Source organism: Scleropages formosus, chromosome 18 (assembly GCF_900964775.1).
Source record: "Scleropages formosus chromosome 18, fSclFor1.1, whole genome shotgun sequence".
Classification (NCBI taxonomy): Eukaryota; Metazoa; Chordata; class Actinopteri; order Osteoglossiformes; family Osteoglossidae; genus Scleropages; species Scleropages formosus.
Window position 1 is genome coordinate 19,781,667 of NC_041823.1, and position 19,148 is coordinate 19,800,814.

Here is a 19,148-nt window from a genome sequence, read left to right on the forward strand (position 1 = left end):
TCTGGGTTCTCTATGGGGATGGGACTGTGCTGTAGAAAAGGAGTGAATTTTTTTTTTTTTTTTTTTTTTTTTTTTTTTAAAACTGAGGCCACAGCTCCTCTGCTGTTCCCTTTATTGGAGGAGACAAAACAGGAGCTGGTGTACAGGACCCATTTCTGTGTTAGTTTCCCATGTTAGGATACGAACGACTTAGCCCTCTTTCAGATGATTATCTGTACGAGACACAAAAATACAAGTGTACATAAATTAAAGCTGCACTTTATTATTGCAGACCTGGCTTTTGAAATGTGGATAGATTAATGGGTAGGCAGACAGCACTATAAGCACCATGTTTTCCCATGTAAAGTAGCTCCACTGGAAGTGAGATGTGTGGCCCAAGCGTGACAAAGTCCTGAACTAATCACACGGGAGTGCGGTGAACATTGAACATGTGACCATCAGCGGGAAGCAGACAGTAGCGGCTAGTGCCTCTTGTTCATGTGGACTTCTTGATACACTGTACTTCCCAGCTAAACTTTTATTTTTATAAGACATGTATTGTTGATCTTTGTCTTTAAACTGTGTAAATACTCCAAAGAACAGATTTCAGTAATATATGAACTTTGATATTTTGGGATTCTTTGTAGGAAGCTTGCCACATTCTTGCAGTTTTATTTCCTCATTTGTGTATTTTTGTAGATGTTTTAATAAAGTAACCTTTTTAGATAACATAATCTGTTTTTTCCCCCCCTCCAATGCTTAGTGTCACTTCTGATCGTCTCTTCCCCATCACCTCTGACACAACACAAGGGGACTGGGACCCACTTCAGACATTGAATATATAGTATATTTGATTATACACATGCAACATTTTCTACATTACATATACTGGATACAGCAGTTTATACTGTATAATAAATGACTTACAGTTGCAGCAAAATGGCAAATCCCCAAGAAACACTTGTGGCACAGGAGGGCCACTAACTGTCAAGGGAGGCAACTTTTGTTTAGGCACTTCACAGTAGGTATGTCAACTTTATGAATGCATTCACTTGAACCTGAGCGCTACCACCCAGCAAAGGGGAAATCAGTCTGCACTAAACAGAGTTTAGAAAAATCATATTTACAGACAACCTTCTCGCAGAACCACTGGTGTTTCAAACCTCTTCCCTATAAACTAGAACAGTTCATTGGCTGGTTGACCTACATTTTAGACATCAGTTTTCAGCCTACAAGCAAACTTTTTGTTCATCTTCACACACCATGGGGAAAAACTTCCTTTCACAAGTTTTCTGTGAGCCACAAGCTTCCTCTTTCATGCCACATTTGACTTGCAGAAAATCTTTGCTCACAGTAAAGCAGACCACCAGTACACATTCCCGACAAGTAGAAATCTTATAAGCAAACTTAGCAGCTACTAATTAGACAGGACAGCCTGGAATATAAGAAAAATAACTGACATATGTTAATGACACTGTTTCCAACTGCATAATTTTGTCTTTGGTAAGCCTTGGTGCAGTGTTTACAAGAGGCCCACCCTTGCGTTTGCACTGCAGTGGAACACAGTGTAAGGATCTAGATGACACGCAACCCGTGAAGATGGGACAAAGCGCACAAACAGCATCCACCTCCACTGAATATGTAGCTACACTCCTTCTAACACACAATTATAGCTTTTTAAATCACTCAACAGTAGAATTTTTTGTTTTTGCCTTAAATAATGAACAAGCTCTGCACTAAATTTAACTATTACAGAACTAGACATTTTTAAGTATCTAGTTTGCATATGAAATTTGTCAAGTAATGGGAAAAAGATTAAAAAGCAAAAGCTGCCTACCCTTTTTGGGAAAGGCTGGTAACAGTAAGAATGTGAGATTGACCTGATTGTTTTATTGGTTTTAAGAAGTGATGAGAAGCCTGGGGATAGAGGTGGTAATGTGACTAGATTGCTTGGCAAGCTAATGTATACCATAGACTAATAGGGGAACAATAAGGTAACTTAATACAAGACAACAAGACCATGAAACGTTAAACCGGTGTCTCAGTATCACGGAATTAATGAAGACCATTCAGCTCCAACACAAACAGGCAGGCAGGCAGATGAACCGAGACGAAGAGAAGCACTCAAAGGACGATGATGATGATGATGATGATACGTAGAAGGCAGGAGGTACGCATTTTTCACTTGAATGCCAGTGCTCTGTCCCTGGCTTCAGCCCATGCGTGACGGCTTTCCTGGCACCTGCGAAGAGGAGCAGACAAGCGGTTAGAGAAACAAAGGAGCACGCAAAGAAAATGTAAAAACGGACGAAGAAGAAGGGAGACAATGTGAAGCGGACAAAGGAAATGAGGAGGAGGCCACAATGGCTGCTCACCCACCTGTGAAATGCTGACACCAGTCAGCTTCTCCACGGCCTGCGGTAGCCTGGTCATGATATCCAGCACCTCTCCGGTCAGCTTGGCCGCTCCCACCTCAGAACCTCCGTTGGACACCATCGTTACTTTCTGAGCAGCCGAGAGGGGCTTGCTGATCTCTTCCGCCATCTACAGGGAACGGGGAGGAGACCCAGACACAGCCATCTCATTTCTGCCCATTCGCCACCGATCATCATTCCATCGCCTTCCGCTCGCTGACCCAGCTCCCAGTTTGCTCACACTGTCCCACCGCTTCTTCACATCAACAGAATCTCACCAGAGGTAGCTTCTCGAGCAGCATGTCCACCATGGCGCCCTCCTTGTACAGCTTGAAGGCTTCGGCTTTCTTGGACATCTGCTCTGCCTCTGCCCTACCCTTGGCCTCCAAAGCAAAAGCCTCTGCCTCACCTTTCATCTGGAGGAGAGCAGAGGACGAGCATTAGGGTAGCTCAACGCACAAAAGTACGAAACAAGACAAGAAATGGGTGTCGTCAACTATAATAATGCATGCAAGGACACAGAGAGGAAGGGTTAGTCCTTCATATACACGCACACACACAGCAACAAAGTGACAAGAGACAGATGCTACAATAGACACAGAGGCACTGGAAAAGAGGGTCAAGTGTTAAAATTGCGCTTATGTCAGCACACTGAAGGCATAACAGCAGCAGAGTAGAGCAAGGAAAAAGACAGTTAACAGGAACGCATATGGAACACGGGGGGGGGGGTCCTGGAAACATGGTCGGAGAGGACGTGGAAAACATGGCTGAGGGAGAGTGAACACCGGGACACTCACTCTGATAGCCTCAGCCTCAGCCTCTGCTTCCATGATGAGTTGGAGCCTGTGAAGATGGACGAGAGAGAGAGAGAGAGAGAGCGCAGAAAGGAGGAGGCATAAAGCTGGGCTTCGGACCACCAGGGCATTAACTACAAAAAGATACTCGGGGATACTCACCGCTCTGCCTCAGCCAGCTTCTCCAGCTTGTACTTCTCTGCCTCGGCAGGCTTCTTCACCTTGGCCTCCAGCTCCTTCTCCTTCCTGGTGATCTCCTGTTCCTGCAGCATGATCTGCTGGGTCCTTTCCACCACCTGCACCTGCATCTTCTCCTCTTCGATGCGCTGCTTTGTCTTGGCCACCTACATGATGAGGGCATTAGACCTCTACATGCCAGCTAGTGTCAACAGAGCCCCGAGTACAATGAGTACTACGTTTGCTTCCCTGTCTGGTTAAAATAATACCTGCAGCTGGTAGGCCATCTCCGATTCTGCCTTCTTGGTGTTCACTTCCATGTCGTACGATGCTTTCTTAAGCTCAAAATCCCTCTGAGCTTTGGCCATTTCAATCTCATTGAGATACTGAGCAGAGACCTTCACCTGCATGGCAAGGGCCTCCTGCAAAGATCCAAGGGACAGAGAACAACAAGTGATTCGTCTCCACAACAGATAATTATAACTGTTCTTACAAATATAATCATCATTCATTTAAATCATTATCACATAAATATCATAATTATACCACTATATAATTATCAGACTAGGACTAAAAGAGTTAGGCTGTCATTCTGTCATCTTAAGTGTTTAAAAAAAAAAAAAAAAAAAAAGACTCCAAAACTACCCTTATATAAATATTAAATGAAATTTTCCTTGACATCATTTTTGTTCCAAAACATGACCGATAGGAGCGTACATTCACAATTCTTACTGGGATATATTAGTTGTATAAATATTTTGACAGCACAGCTCATTACGCAAGTACTGGCTTCCGACAAACTGGACGCGCAAAGGAAGGGAGGGCGACAAAGGACAGCCGTCTCACCTTTATGACTGCATCACGTTTGTACTGTGCCTCTCCGATTCGGGCATCTTTCTGGACCTGAGCAGTTCGAGCCTTGCCCAGGGAGTGCAGGTACTCCTGAACATGGGACAATAGAAAAGATGGAAGGCAGATGGAACGCTCTCAGTACTCTGGTGACCCTCGGTACCGTGGTTACACCACTCAACACCACACAAAGGAGGGTGGAGGGAGAGCGCACCTGGTCATCGTGAACATCCTTGAGGGTGTAGCTGACAACACTGATGCCCATGTTGACCAAGTCCGAAGACGCAACCTTAAACACCTGCTCGGAGAACTTCTTACGGTCCTGATATATTTCCTGTAGATGGGGAGGGACAAACGGTTAGAACACAGAGAAAGGTAGTTATTGTTCTTCTCGAACAGCACGTTAACGGCTTCCACACCTCCACTGTCAGGTGAGCAATGATGGCTCTCTGATGGCCCTCCAGCGTCTCCAGGGCGATCTGGGCAATCTCGCTCTCCGATTTGCCCATGAACATCTGGCAAGCTGCAGCCAGCATCTCCTTATTTTGACCCTGGATCCTAACCTATATGAAATAAAACTTGAGAATAAGGATGGTTGTGTCCTTAAACAAAACTACCAACCACAGGTTTACCTCAAGTTTAAAATTAGCACTGAATACACACACACACACCGATACCAAGACGTTTAAAAAGGGCAAAACGCTGAAAACTCATAAGAACATGGTAAATATATACCAGCACAGATTTATGAGCATACTGTGTTCTGGTGATCAGAACAAAACCTAACCAGACAGTTCTCTAATTTAGATGTCCAGTAAAGCTTACACCCTGCTACTATTTAACAAAAAGGAGGTACCTGGGCGATGCCAGTGACAGAGATGGGAACTCCATGACGGGTGTACACTTTGTCACTCTTAACATTCAGTGTTAGAGTGTTCAGAGAGATCCTGCAGGAGACAAAGAGGTTATAACATAACTACGACTGGAGTCACAGTTCCAACAAGGTGGCTCCAGGAGCCTGTGGCAGGGCCCGAGAACGATTACGGACTATAAAACGCCACCCTCCGGAATGACGAACGCGAACGCGTCTCTGGCGGACGAGCCGAACGCTCGCTCCGAGGCTGCAGCCAAGAGCGCTAACAGCGCCAGCGGGGCTGACGGCAGCACGCTTGCGGAGAAATTTACCGGTAAACGCTTTCGCCGTCTCGGAGCACGACGCGAGGAAAGCCTTCGGGAGAGCGAGCACCAGGAAGGCTGCAGGACCAGACGGAATCTCAGTCAGGTCCTTAGAGCCGACGCCGACCAGCCAGCTACAGCGTTCACGGAGATATTCAATCTCTCCTTTGCACAGTCGGTAATCCACATGCTTCAAACACTCCATTATTGTTCCTGTCCTGAAGAAACCTCACCCCGCTTCCCTCAACGACTATCGTCCAGTAGCTCCGACCTCAGTTACGATGAAGTCTCTGACTGGCCTTTCGAAACACTTCATCACCTCTTCACTACCCGACACCCCGGACCCATAAGAGTTTGCATACCATCCCATCGCACCACTGAGGACGACATCTCATACCTCCTCTGCACAGCTTTGACCCATCTGGACACCGGGAGGGGGAATTATATAAAAATGCTGTTTGTAGATTACAGTTCAGCATTCAACACTATTAATTCCCTCCAAACTCATAATGAAGCTGGAGACCTGGGAGTTTGCCCATCCCTGTGTCAGAGGATCTCCAACTTCCTTACAGACAGACCACAAGTAGTACAAGTGGGCAGACATTTCATCCCCCCCCTCACCCTGAGCACTGGAGAACCCAGGGTTGGGTCCTGAGCCCCCTGCTGTATTCACTGTACACTTATGACTGTGTGGCCACTTCCAACTCTACCACCATTGTTAAGTTTGCTGATGACACTGTCGTGGTGGGCCTGATCTATGATAACAATGTGAAGGCCTACCTGGAGGAGATTAGAAACCTGGAGAACTGGTGCCAGGAGAACAACCTCATCCTGAACATCAGCAAAACAAAGGAGCTGAAAGTGGACTTCAGCCAGAAGCAGGACAGGAGATATCATCCCCTTAAAATCAACAGGTCCTCAGTGGAGAGGGTGGACAGTTTCCTCTACCTTGGTGTTCACATCACGAAGGACCTCTCACGGTCGCGTCACATCAACACCGTGACTAAGACGGCCCGTCAGCGTCTTTACCATCTTGGACGCTTAAGAAACTTCAAACTGCCCTCTAGGATGCTGAGGAATTTATACACCTGTACCATCGAGAGCATCCCGACCTGGTTCGGGAACAGCACCAAGCGGGACAGGCAGGCTCTCCAGAGGGCGGCGCGATCGGCCGAGCGCATCATCCGCACCGAGATCCCTGACCCGCACTCTATTTACGGCAAGCGGAGCCGGACCAAGGCCGGGAAGACGGCGAAAGACCTCGGCCGCCCGAACAACGGACTTTTCTCCCCGGGGGCGGTCGGGGAAGCGTTTTCGTTCCCCGAAGGCCAACGCGGAGAGAATGAGGAGGAGCTTCTTCCCGCAGCCCATTCGGACTCTTAACCAAGACAACGCCACGGAGTAGAGACTGGTCTGTATGCACAAGGAGCCTGAGCCGAATATTGCTCAGATTTTTTATTCTACCTCCGCACAACATTGCTATTTTTATTTAACCTTTAATACTGGACTCCACAGATTTTTCTCTTATTATTTATTCTATCCTATTTTCATCATTATATATTTCTGTACTATGTTTCTAATTTCTACTTTATTTGTATTGCCTTATTCATCTATACTACGGACAGTCAGAAAAGCATTTCGCTGCACGTCGTACTTAGTATGGTTGTGTGCATGAGAAATAAAACTTGAACTATCGAAATATCTAAAATACCACACTACAACATCATTGACAGGCAGCCGGAGACAGATTGCAAAGGACAGACTAAGCAACAGACGTCCAGAGACAGGTCCAAACATTACACTCACTGACACGACACACACACAGGGCCTTAGAGGACACACTGACTAACAAGGACAGTCATTCCTGCTTCATGCAGGAAGGCAGGTCAGTTCAGAAATCTTGTAGAAAATGAGAAATCTGCATAAATACACACACACACAAAGTGACTCGGAAAAACATTGGAAAAAAAACAAACAAAAAAAAAAATCCAAGCGAAGGCAGACAGGTGAGACGAGACTGCGGACTAACGCTGATCTCGGATGGATACCTTTGGATGTTCTGAACACATGGGATGACAAACACTCTCCCTCCAGCAATCATGACGGGAGGGGAGCGGCAGAAACCTGAGCGAGACACAGCGAGAAGGTTCCAGTTTGAGTTCAAATCCGTCACTCCAACTTTTGCTACTGCACAGTTCCGACGATCAACAAGCAAAATATCACCCTGGTAATTACGGGATTTCTCATAAACACAAATATTCCGACTCACGCGTCCTCAGTTGAGCGTGTCAAAAAAAAGACAGTTAATATCGTAATATCAAGAAAACGTCCTACCTGATACCACCATCGCCTCATTGGGACCACAAGTGTAGAACATCTCAAGGCTGGTCACTTAACTGCAAAGAAAACATCATTTTTAAAACTTCATTTAAAATCCATTATGCAATTTAGGCCACACCAAGATGACTTATGATGTTAGCCTTGTGTACCAATTTACTTACAAACCATTTATTCTTTTATATAGCCGAGTCATTTTTACTCTAGTACTTTGGGGGTACAGGGGGCGCGGTGGCGCAGTGGGTTGGACCGGGTCCTGCTCTCCAGTGGGTCTGGGGTTCGAGTCCCGCTTGGGGTGCCTTGCGACGGACTGGCATCCCGTCCCGGGTGTGTCCCCTCCCCCTCCAGCCTTACGCCCTGAGTTGCTGGGTTAGGCTCCGGTTCTCCGTGACCCCATATGGGACGAGCGGTTCCGAAAAAAAAAAAAAAACTTTGGGGTACATACCGAGATCAAGGGAGTTGGGGTTTGAACACGGTACTTCAGTCGAGAGATGACCGATGACCCCCTCTTCCTCTCTCAATTTCAAGTTCAGTTTAACGTCCCTCATCGGTATCACAAATTGTGTCCGCTTGTACTCTAGGTCACGTTACTCAACATGAACCTTTAGGTGACTCTTATTCACACCTGTTCTCTTTACTGCAGCCAGACACACTGCGGTTAACGACACGGAGTGGTGACCTGAAGGTGGAAGGTTTGAATCCCACTCCTGTCGCGGCACACCTGATCAAGGTACTTATCCCAAGTTACACCAAATACCCTGCGGCATAAATGGGCCTAATAACGGCAAGGACATATTAATAATTACAAAAACTGCGGGTAAATCCACTGCGGGACCGCACGTAGTCCTCGAGCGCTGAATGTTGAGGATGAGGTTTGACTTTTTCTTTGAAAAATCTATGCGTTTCAGGGGTCGCTGTGTTAAAGGTCACCTACTTGTTAGCGATAAAGGAAACGGGGAGAAGCAGGGAGAGGAAACACGGACCGCTGTACGCTCAGAATCAGTGATTCTAACACAGCTTCGACAACTTACCCCCCTAAGAGTGACGTGTCAGCGCCCATAACTACCCACGCAGCTTTTGTCGTTGACGTTAAGCATCTAGAGAAAACTGATCAGAACAGAAATACCTCATTTCTTCAGTTTCTGAAGAAAGGCGTTATAATATCTGCCTGCAGAAGGATGCTGCCGTTCGCAGGTGTGCGGACTGCGCTCATTCCCACTGCCACTGACCCCCTCTTCCTCTCTCAATTTCAATTTCAGTTTAGCGTCCCTCAAAAGTGTGTGTGTGTGAGAAAGTGACTGAGAGGGAGAGTGCAGTCCTCTTCTCATGATGATGATGTGTGTGTACTTACTCACTGTGCTGCTAGTGTCACACTGTGTCCCTTCCCCCCCCAGTAAGTGAGGTACCAGGTCAGTATCTCAGACTGTGGAAAGAGTCAGTATCTCAACTCGCCCCCCTGCTGCTCTGCCTCTCTTTACACACCATTAGCTTATCGATGCGTCTCTCAGATACACGAAGTCACACATACAGCTGTGTGTTCTGTAGTCAGTCGCCCCTCAGCTGCGCAGCGTAGTCAGTCGCCCCTCAGCTGCGCAGCGTAGTCAGTCGCCCCTCAGCTGCGCAGCGTAGTCAGTCGCCTCTCAGCTGCGCAGCTGCGCTGTGTAGTCAGTCGCTAGGACTACAACACAGCTAAGGGACTGCTACAACACAGCTAAACTACAACACAGCTGAAAACTACAACGCAGCTAGCCTAAGGGGCAACTACAACGCAGCAAAGCCAGTGTTGTAGTCTTTAGCCGTGTTGTGTTTAGCTGTTAGCTAGTAGCTGTACTACGAGCACAGCGGTGAAGCAGCGAGCGACAATGAGTGTAACACAAGGCGCACACGAGTGTAATACCACAGGAAGTACACAGTAGAGAGTACGACGTACTGTACGTGGAGCGCCTCGCGCCGACTTACCGATCGCAGGGTTGAGTCAATAAGCGTACAGAGAGGATCACTTAGCTTCCGAGCAAAGGGCGCCGCGCGGTCCGATGAGCGCTGACGGTGCTACAACAACAAGCCTCCGTCACGCGAGCGCCGGGCCACACCCTCCCCGGGCCTGTCGCTTTAAATGTGCCTCGGCCGGCGCGCTCTGCGCTCTGTCGTCTGCGCTTTCCCCTGCTCGTTTTCTTTCGCTCTTATATCAACTAGAGTAAAGTCGAAAGAGTTTGCGGAGCGACACACATCTCGTGCCCCAGCGCTCTGTAGGGAACGCAGCGGAAATGCAGAGAAAAGGAGCCTCAGTGAGGAGCTTCACTCGTCACGCTAAACGTGTTGGGTGGCAGGCGAGCAGGCACTGCAGTCCCAGGTTACACAGTGAAAGCGCATCGGTGCTTAACATGAAACATGAACGTTTCAAACTCCTCCTTATGTAAATGGAGCCCTGCTGGTAAAGCCGCCACGAGTCCTTGCTTTTGTACATGACATGTACCGTAATCAAAACAGTCGATGTAAAAACAATACAAAAAACTTCAGCTCTTCACCGCGGGCTCCGTACGGTGGACGTGACGCGGGCGACAGGAATGAAGCAGATTCCACAGTATCTAATAACGGCATTTATCTTTCTGATACAGATTAATAACCTCAATACAATCCCTATCAAAAACTTACTGCTGAAGCAGGGTGTGGTTAAAAACCAAGAAGGCTGGAGATGTAAAAAATTTTAACGCATAAGCATCATCAAAATTTTTGGGAGCTACTGGATGCATTGGCCTAATCATTAGCCTTTACATACCACTTAATCAACAATGTGTACACGTGTAATTTTAAAACAACATACTTTTTTTTTTATTAAAAAACAATCTGACTGACAATATGTCTCGCTCTCGTTGCGTTGTCTTGGCAACTGCATGACTGCAAGGCTTTTCTTTGAAATTAGAATTCCACTGTAAAACATCAGCAGTGCATTGTTTTGATTTGTGGAATGATGTATAACTGCCCATGTTATCAATTAATGTGCTTTAAATGTTTTTATTCCAGTTTGTACGCATTCTGCTGACCCTGACTTCCTTGTACCACTTGTGCCACTTACAAAGCCTGTATATTTCTAGTTCTAAATGGCATCGTTAATAATTCAATACTCTAAATATTAATATGACAATAGAAAAGGACAAGTCTGTATTTTTGTATGTAAGGCTACCTCATATCTCACATTATAGTACCTAATTTAATGTGCAGTCAATATGAACAATCTGACCAGTCATTTGAAAGAAAATCATTAATTTCAATTAATTTGAAAGTAGTTTAAAAACATTTCACTGGATAATTGTAAGCTGTTCTTTTTTACTTTTCTGTCTGTATATAATAATATGCTACTGGCATTTTCATTGAATATATATACACCAAGCTTGGAGAATCACTGTTTTTTTATAATTTAATTAGTTATTATTGGATAAAGCATCTGTTCAATAACTTTACTCTCCATCACAGATAATGACGATGTGTAAAGAAAAGATGTTATTTAAAAAAAGAGGAAAAAAACATGCGACATCGGGTGAAATGAACTACAAATGGCACCTCTGTACAGATGTCGGCACTCCCTGTCCACTTCCGGCCCTTCCTTCCGCAGATGAGAAACCCCTTCGCCGCAACTCCCAGCCAACCGAGAGCACAGATCTCCGGGGTTCTTACCAGAGTAGCCAATCACAACGCAGAGCCTCGTTCTGGATACACTCCAGACCTATAAAGCCTTTGTCCCGCCTAAGTGCTCAGTCAGCTACGCTGTACTGTTTCTGGAGCCGGAACGTTACAATTTATAGAAACTACAATTTGTTCTTCATACATTTTTCCCCTCATACATTTATTAGCTATTCAAGAACAATGAGAGAAATCGTGCATATTCAGGCAGGCCAGTGTGGTAATCAGATTGGTGCCAAGGTAAGCGGTGTTCCTAATTAATTAACGTTCTTATAATTTGATTATTTGTAATCTAATCATTAAGTCTAATGCACTAAGACTGAGTGAGATTTTATACAACACTTATACATATCTGGTAAAACTGTATCGCTTTCGAGCACACATTTTTTTAAATCTATTTTGGAGTATGCAATTGAAAAAAACATGCATATGTAATTATTTATTGTGTCTAATTCATAAATAATTCAAGCCTTGACAGTAACTGTTGGATCTTAACATAATTACATACTTTACTATTTACTTACTGGAATAAAATGTGTTGAACGGCAATAAAATGTGTTTCTGTTATTCTATTCTTCCAAGACTGTAAACTGACAGTACTGCTTGTATAATTTTATGTTATGGCTTTTTTTTTTTAAGGTTGACTTGGAAAAACTTTGTGTTTGTATTATTTGTAATTGCGATGAAGTTTTTGATAACTGTGATTTCGACCTGTCCGGCAATGAATGGGGTGGTGTAGTGTGTGGTGTGTGTCGGTGCATGTCAGCATCTCTCTGTCCATTGTCTTCTGTGCTTATACATGTTTAATTCTCTCTCTCTCTTATAATAAAATCTGTGCACATGAGTGTGATCTTTACCCCAGTAGCTCATCTCCACCTCAGCAGACCAGTGTGACAGCTGGCTGATGCAGCTGGAAATGACATGTGACATTTTTTCTGACAGTTACAGCAGGTATAAAAGCACCTTGTGAGCTGTCCCTTTGACATAGGAATACGTTTCATATATATCTATACATTGATTGGTGGGTATCGATGTGAATGCGCAGAGAGCGCCCTGTTGGAGTCGCGTGAGGGAGAGGTGGGGGTGGGTGGGGTGTGCATAACTGACAAAAGAGAGACTCGTTTTCTCTTAAAATTAATCTTCCCCCAATTTGAATCAAAAGGGTTTCAAGCACCCTGACGATAGATCCGCTACAAGCAGAAAATCAGTGTCGCTAATTTGAATGAATCATTATCCTTAAAATATATCAAACCAATTCGCCTTAAAGAATACAAAACCTTCTCCGTATATTTACGGTAAAGAATGTGACGAAAACCAATTTTCAGATGTTTGTTAAACAAATGAGAATGTTCCGCACATGCCGAGTAACGTTTATTCTGTAAATTTTGAATTGGTAATGTATGCATGTTGCAACCTTTTTTTTTTAAATTATTATTATTATTATTATTATTATAGCTGCTTTTATGAACTAATCCACATTCCACCAACTTTAAATAATAAGAGTGTTTATAGCCCATTCTGAATGCACCGTTATTGATGTCCAACACAACGGGGAATGACAAATGCAAAGAGACTGGGCTGTCTTGGGGTCTGCGGTGGGGGCAGGGAATGAGGGATACAAAAGAGGCCAGTGCAACTGTGGAGGGAGATATGGGGGAGGGAGACATCAATGTGAAGAAATCGGTTTGGGGGGAGAAACAGTAATAAAAAGTTTTCATCAGTTTTTATTTTAATTCAAACCTGCTCCAAAAGCTAAAATGTACAAAAGCATTAAAACAGAATATTCCAGCTTCAGCAGGAATTTACCTTTAAGTATGCTCATCTGTCATTTAAAGGAAACTGTTCGAAGAGGATGTCCGTTAATAGGAAATAATTGCTGCCCTTTTTTTTTTTTTTTTTTCTTCATTTTCTCAAACAGCTTTAAATATTTTCAGGGATGGGTTGCCGCTTTGTCTGTTTTCTTTGGCTTTCCCCTCCTTGATAAAATCTTCTTGAGTGGGGATTAATCTGGTGACTTGCGGTCCCTAGGTCTTTTCAATCATTTGCTTTATATCCCTCTTATTCCCCGATGACTCTTAATCCATCTTTGCTTTGCATGCAACTCATCTTTCTTGCCTACTTCTGTCAAAAACCAGATGCTTACCCACATTCCTGTAACCCTTTGTACTGTTTAAAATCTATATTTGAAGAAACAAGCATATTTTAGAACGGTTCCGAGACAAAAACTGCACACTTTGAGTTTCACCTACCAGATGAATATGCATATATTTGTTAAACTAACAAAGATTCATTGTGAGCTGATACAAATGGACTAACGTGTGTTGGATATGTGCACAGAACTTACTACACTATTGCACGGGTATTCAAAAAATGTGGCTGTTTTTCCAACTAAATTTTAGACAACTTGCCAGCGTTCAACTTCAAGAATGTTCCACCTCTGGATTTAATTAGGAAAGAACTGAAGCTATTTTGTATGAACACAGTATTCATATCCAGTAACGAAGTTAGAGTGGTACAGGGATTAACCAGCTCTAAGCATCAGAAAACAAAATTTTACCTTTTTTTATCATTTGCATACATTAATGTTCCTATCTGATGGCAATATGACATTCTAGTATTTTCCCATTTCTTCTCTTTTGCATCAGCACACTACACCGTATACATAGTGTAAATGCTTCTGTTTCCACGTCATTCTTGCTGACTTTCAGTTCTGGGAGGTGATTAGCGATGAACATGGAATTGACCCGACCGGCACTTACCATGGAGACAGCGACCTGCAGTTGGACAGAATCAGTGTCTATTACAACGAGGCTACAGGTAGGACATTTTTAGTTACGGGACGTTGAGGGGGAAAAAAGAGCGAAATTTGTATCGTTTTCGTGTTTATAAGTAAGATAATGTATACCGCAATTTTAAAACGATAACATGAACGGAACTGTAGTGCTGATCACACTCTGAAGTACTGTGGTCTGTGTGTGTATGTAGCAGTTTTTTGGTTCTCTGTATATTTATTGTGGAATTATGATAGATTACTGCCTGTGTTTCCCTGCAATGTTGAGCTGGTGTGTGTGTGTGTGTGTGTGTGTGTGTTTGTCTCCGTTTCTCATGAAGGTGGCAAGTATGTGCCTAGAGCCATCCTTGTGGACCTGGAACCTGGTACGATGGACTCTGTGAGGTCTGGACCTTTTGGACAAATCTTCAGACCAGATAACTTTGTGTTTGGTGAGTATTAGATATAGGGCCATTTGAGATGATTTTTAGAGGTTAAAAAGTACTTAAATGTAATTAAAATGAGGGGGGAAAGTAATCAAAATGTAATTAAAATCAGAAAATGCTAAAGTGTTTTTTTTTTTTTTCTTCCTTTTTTTAGTGTTAGATGTCTGAATAGATTAGAGTAGTAGCTTGTACTGAGTGGTTTGTCCCCTAAATTAATGGTCTCCACTCGCTTCTCTGCATCACTGCCTCCCTCCTCTACCATCACTCTTTTAGGTCAGAGTGGGGCTGGCAACAACTGGGCAAAGGGCCACTACACGGAAGGGGCTGAACTGGTGGACTCGGTCTTGGATGTGGTCCGTAAAGAAGCTGAAAGCTGCGATTGTCTCCAGGGCTTCCAGCTCACCCACTCCCTAGGTGGAGGCACTGGCTCCGGTATGGGCACCTTGCTCATCAGCAAGATTCGGGAGGAGTACCCTGACCGTATCATGAACACGTTTAGCGTAGTGCCTTCCCCCAAGGTGTCGGACACTGTGGTTGAGCCCTACAATGCTACGCTCTCTGTGCACCAGCTCGTGGAGAACACGGATGAGACCTACTGCATCGATAATGAGGCCCTTTATGACATCTGCTTCCGCACCCTGAAACTCACCACCCCTACTTACGGAGACCTCAACCACCTGGTGTCAGCCACCATGAGCGGAGTCACCACTTGTCTGCGTTTCCCCGGGCAGCTCAATGCAGACCTGCGCAAGCTGGCGGTGAACATGGTGCCCTTCCCCCGCTTGCATTTCTTCATGCCGGGATTCGCCCCTCTCACTAGCCGAGGCAGCCAGCAATACCGCGCCCTCACCGTGCCCGAGCTCACGCAGCAAGTTTTCGATGCCAAGAACATGATGGCTGCCTGTGACCCGCGCCATGGACGCTATTTGACCGTGGCAGCTGTCTTCCGAGGAAGAATGTCTATGAAGGAGGTTGATGAGCAGATGCTGAATGTCCAGAACAAGAATAGTAGCTACTTCGTCGAATGGATCCCCAACAATGTCAAGACTGCCGTCTGTGACATCCCTCCAAGAGGCCTCAAAATGGCTGTCACTTTCATCGGCAACAGCACCGCCATCCAGGAGTTGTTCAAACGCATCTCGGAGCAGTTCACCGCCATGTTCCGCCGTAAGGCTTTCTTGCACTGGTACACAGGAGAGGGTATGGATGAGATGGAGTTTACGGAAGCTGAGAGCAACATGAATGACCTGGTGTCTGAGTACCAGCAGTACCAGGATGCCACTGCTGAGGAAGAGGGAGAGTTTGAGGAAGAAGCTGAAGAAGATGCATAAGATGAAAGGAGAATGAGAGTGTAGTAGGAAAGGGGGGCAGGGATTTAAGTAAAACACTACAAAATGGAGAGAAGATGAGCAAACCAATTTAGGGAACCGGAGAGAAGTACAAGTATGTTTTGATTGAAGTTTGATGGCGAAATTAATTGAAAAGAGATACCCAACCAACCCAGCAACTTATGATCTGTAGCAAAAGAATGACGTTAAAGAAAAGGTCCACGAAAGAAACCGGTGGAAGCAAGAAAAACTGTGAGCGGAAAATGGATAAATGAATGTAGAGTCAGCTGAAGAGAACAAAGGAGAAAAGAATAGCACTTTGCAAACTAACCACCAAGTCCGAGCCACAAAAACGAACATCGTTCTGCTTAGGCGGTCCAGTGCGTTTTGTTCTTCTGCTTGGAATGAATGTTCTTCCCACAAGTCCAGCAGGAATAGGGACTGAAAGCACCCAATAAAGATATATAGGAAGCAGACCGTCAGCAAAGCAGAAATAACACAATAAATCAACCCAAACAACTAATTGTGCTCAACAGTGACAGAGAACAAACACATGGATGTAGAATGAATTCATCTCTAATTAAAACTAAGCCTTCGATAGGAAGATTGTGATGAAGAAGCATGTAGGTGGCTGGTAGGGAGTGAATCTGGAAAAAAAGAGGGAAACTTCTCAGCAAGGAAAAGGGGGTTATTTGGTCCATTTATAGATTTGTTTTAAGACGTATTTATAATTTCCTGCTTTTCCGATGACAAATTGGCTTCTTCCTGCCCTAGATCAAATTCTGACCATCAGCTGAATTTCTTATTTCTTTAGTGAGAAGAGATGCAAAACTGTTTGTCAGTTAAAACACCACACAGAAAATAAAAAAAATATACCAAGAGCAAGAAGGACCAGACATCAACGAGTAGCACTAGAGTATGATTAATAGTACAGAGAAGGATCCCCCAAACAGATCTTGTGTATTACACACACATAACTAAAAGCACAAAAGTCTTAAGTTTCTAACAATGTATCTGTACTTTGGGAAAGTTATAAACTAGCCTTAGTTCTTTTGATAGGTTTTAGGTGCTCGTTCTTAAAGAAAATTGCATCCGGACGCCAACCAACGTCTCGGAGGCAGTGCACGTACACTACAAGACACCAAAGGAGCTACATTTACATACCTGAATGTCAAAGAAAACAAGTTCTTCTGTTACTTGCATAAATCTCTTATATGGATGGAAAACATTTTCACCGGGAGTGAAAGGAACAAGGAACCCTGTTTGAGCCTTTGCTTAAAGATGGCCAGTTGTAGTAATTGAACTTTTGCATCTTATTAAAAATTAAAATTCAAAACATTAAGGAGAAGCTTAGATTTCTTTTGTCAATTAATTAATTATTTTGTCCTTTTTTTTTTTTTTAATTTCCATGTGTAGTCATGTTACTGGAAAGAAAGCGGCCTATGGAGGAAATAAAGGGCATTTTTATAAAACAAAACCTTTGTGTTTTTCCTTCTTTATATAATGCATTATTTTTAATTTTTGTATGCATAAAACAGTATGAGGGATGCGGTGGTGCAGCGGGTTTGGCCGGGTCCTACTCTCTGGGGGGGTCTGGGGTTCGAGTCCTGCTTAGGGTGCCTTGCGATGGACTGGCGTCCCGCCCTGGGTGTGTCCCCTCTCCTTCTACCTTGCACCCTGTGTTGCCAGGTTTTGCTCCGGCTCGCCGCAACCCCGCTCGGGACAAGCGGTTTCAGTCAGTATGTGTGTATGGATACGCATAAAACATAAATATTCAGCGTAGAATAAGTACTATGCGGAAATGAGGATCCAATTCCTCCCCCTTAGCTTATACATACTGTTTATGAAATTAGAATTCGTTAAAACAGCAGGGTAGGTAAACAATGGTGCTCAGGTGCCTGGAATTATTATTCATTATAAAACGTGTATAGCTTTCTGAAATTCAAACTCTTGCTTGAGTACGGTCACCGTTATAATAAAAGTGTGTAGCAATGCATTACGCTCAGTCTATTTCTTGTGAATTCCTTGAGAGATTGTACATCTCAAAGTCATTTTTGGCATTAGTACCTTTTGCTTTTGCTCAAGAATATTTCTAAAGAAGAGAGGGCACTTTTACTCCATGTATTTCTGTCATCCACTTTTCGTTGCTTTTGAATTTTTCACATTTAGTCTTTTTAAAGTAACGGTCAGGTTTACTGCAAACTATTAGCGATAGATCCTCGTTGTCCCGTCACATCTTCTGTGCATTTCATCGGCCCCAGTTCCAGCAAGACCAATCGACTCAGTATTGGCCAGTCACAGTTTATTATTGACTTATGGAATTATGCACTGGGTAATCTTAAGAACTTTATTTCTTTACATCATAAATATTAATAAGTAAATTATCAAAATGTCTCTGTCCAGAGTGTACCCTGCCTCATACCCCATGCTAGTGAGACTGACTCCAGACCACTGCAAAAATGCATAGGACAAGTTGTTCTTGATAATGAATTAAATAAATAATTACTTCAATTAAATTTTAATTAAAATATAACACTTAATATGCTGGTGTTTTCATTTTCATGCATGTGAAAAATTTTTACTGTGGTATTTTATTGAATAAGGTGCCATATTTTTCATCTGCAAACAATCAGTGCGGTTCAGTTCACCTTTATTGTCAGTATCCAAGTATAAGAAAATTAAGTTATTTTTCCCATAAGAAAAAATAGTAATTTGACACCCTCAGAATCGGAATTAGCAAAACAGGGTGATTTCACGGAACATATAAACTCTGTTGTGTGAGGAATGGGTTAAGATACAAGCATTTTATTTTGTGAAGGTTAACATCAATTCATAATGAAGCTTTTTCCTTTGCCAAAAAGGCTGCATCAGGCTGCAGTTATGACAAATACTCACCCATAACAACATTATGACAAATTTATAAATCTGTATAAATGCAAAATAACTTGCATTCAAGGTGATGCTGGCTACATTCAATGCCGATGTCCTAAATGAACCATTACCTTGCCCGATAACTTCAGCTAGACTGATTAAGCAGCTTCATTGAATGTAACTAATCATATATTTATGTTTTTCTTTGGCTTTTGAGCATCTGAATTTATCGACTTTTTCATGTATTTGCTAATTGGACAGTGATGCTTTTACGCCTAGGATGTCTTATTATGGGACAGTCAGTAGTGGTTACAGATAATATCTTGTCA

General features: G+C 43.7%; 2 protein-coding genes across 2 annotated transcripts; one reads left to right on the plus strand and one right to left on the minus strand.

Annotated features, from left to right (window-relative positions):
* Positions 1-2: 2 nt before the first annotated feature.
* On the minus strand, positions 3-10,047 carry flot1b (flotillin 1b). Its single transcript, XM_018732027.2, has 13 exons — positions 9,686-10,047; positions 7,724-7,785; positions 7,438-7,513; positions 5,070-5,160; positions 4,633-4,776; positions 4,428-4,547; positions 4,211-4,306; positions 3,634-3,786; positions 3,350-3,531; positions 3,191-3,236; positions 2,672-2,809; positions 2,359-2,523; positions 3-2,221 (listed from the first exon to the last, which is right to left on the minus strand). Exons 2-13 carry the CDS (start codon positions 7,764-7,766, stop codon positions 2,192-2,194), a joined length of 1,284 nt encoding a protein of 427 aa, XP_018587543.1. The 5' UTR covers positions 7,767-7,785; positions 9,686-10,047; the 3' UTR covers positions 3-2,191.
* Positions 10,048-11,466: 1,419 nt separating this feature from the next.
* tubb5 (tubulin, beta 5) lies at positions 11,467-17,425 on the plus strand. Its single transcript, XM_018732030.2, has 4 exons — positions 11,467-11,644; positions 14,113-14,221; positions 14,516-14,626; positions 14,894-17,425. The coding sequence occupies exons 1-4, from the start codon at positions 11,588-11,590 to the stop codon at positions 15,949-15,951; spliced, it is 1,335 nt and encodes a 444-aa protein (XP_018587546.1). The 5' UTR covers positions 11,467-11,587; the 3' UTR covers positions 15,952-17,425.
* Positions 17,426-19,148: the final 1,723 nt, after the last annotated feature.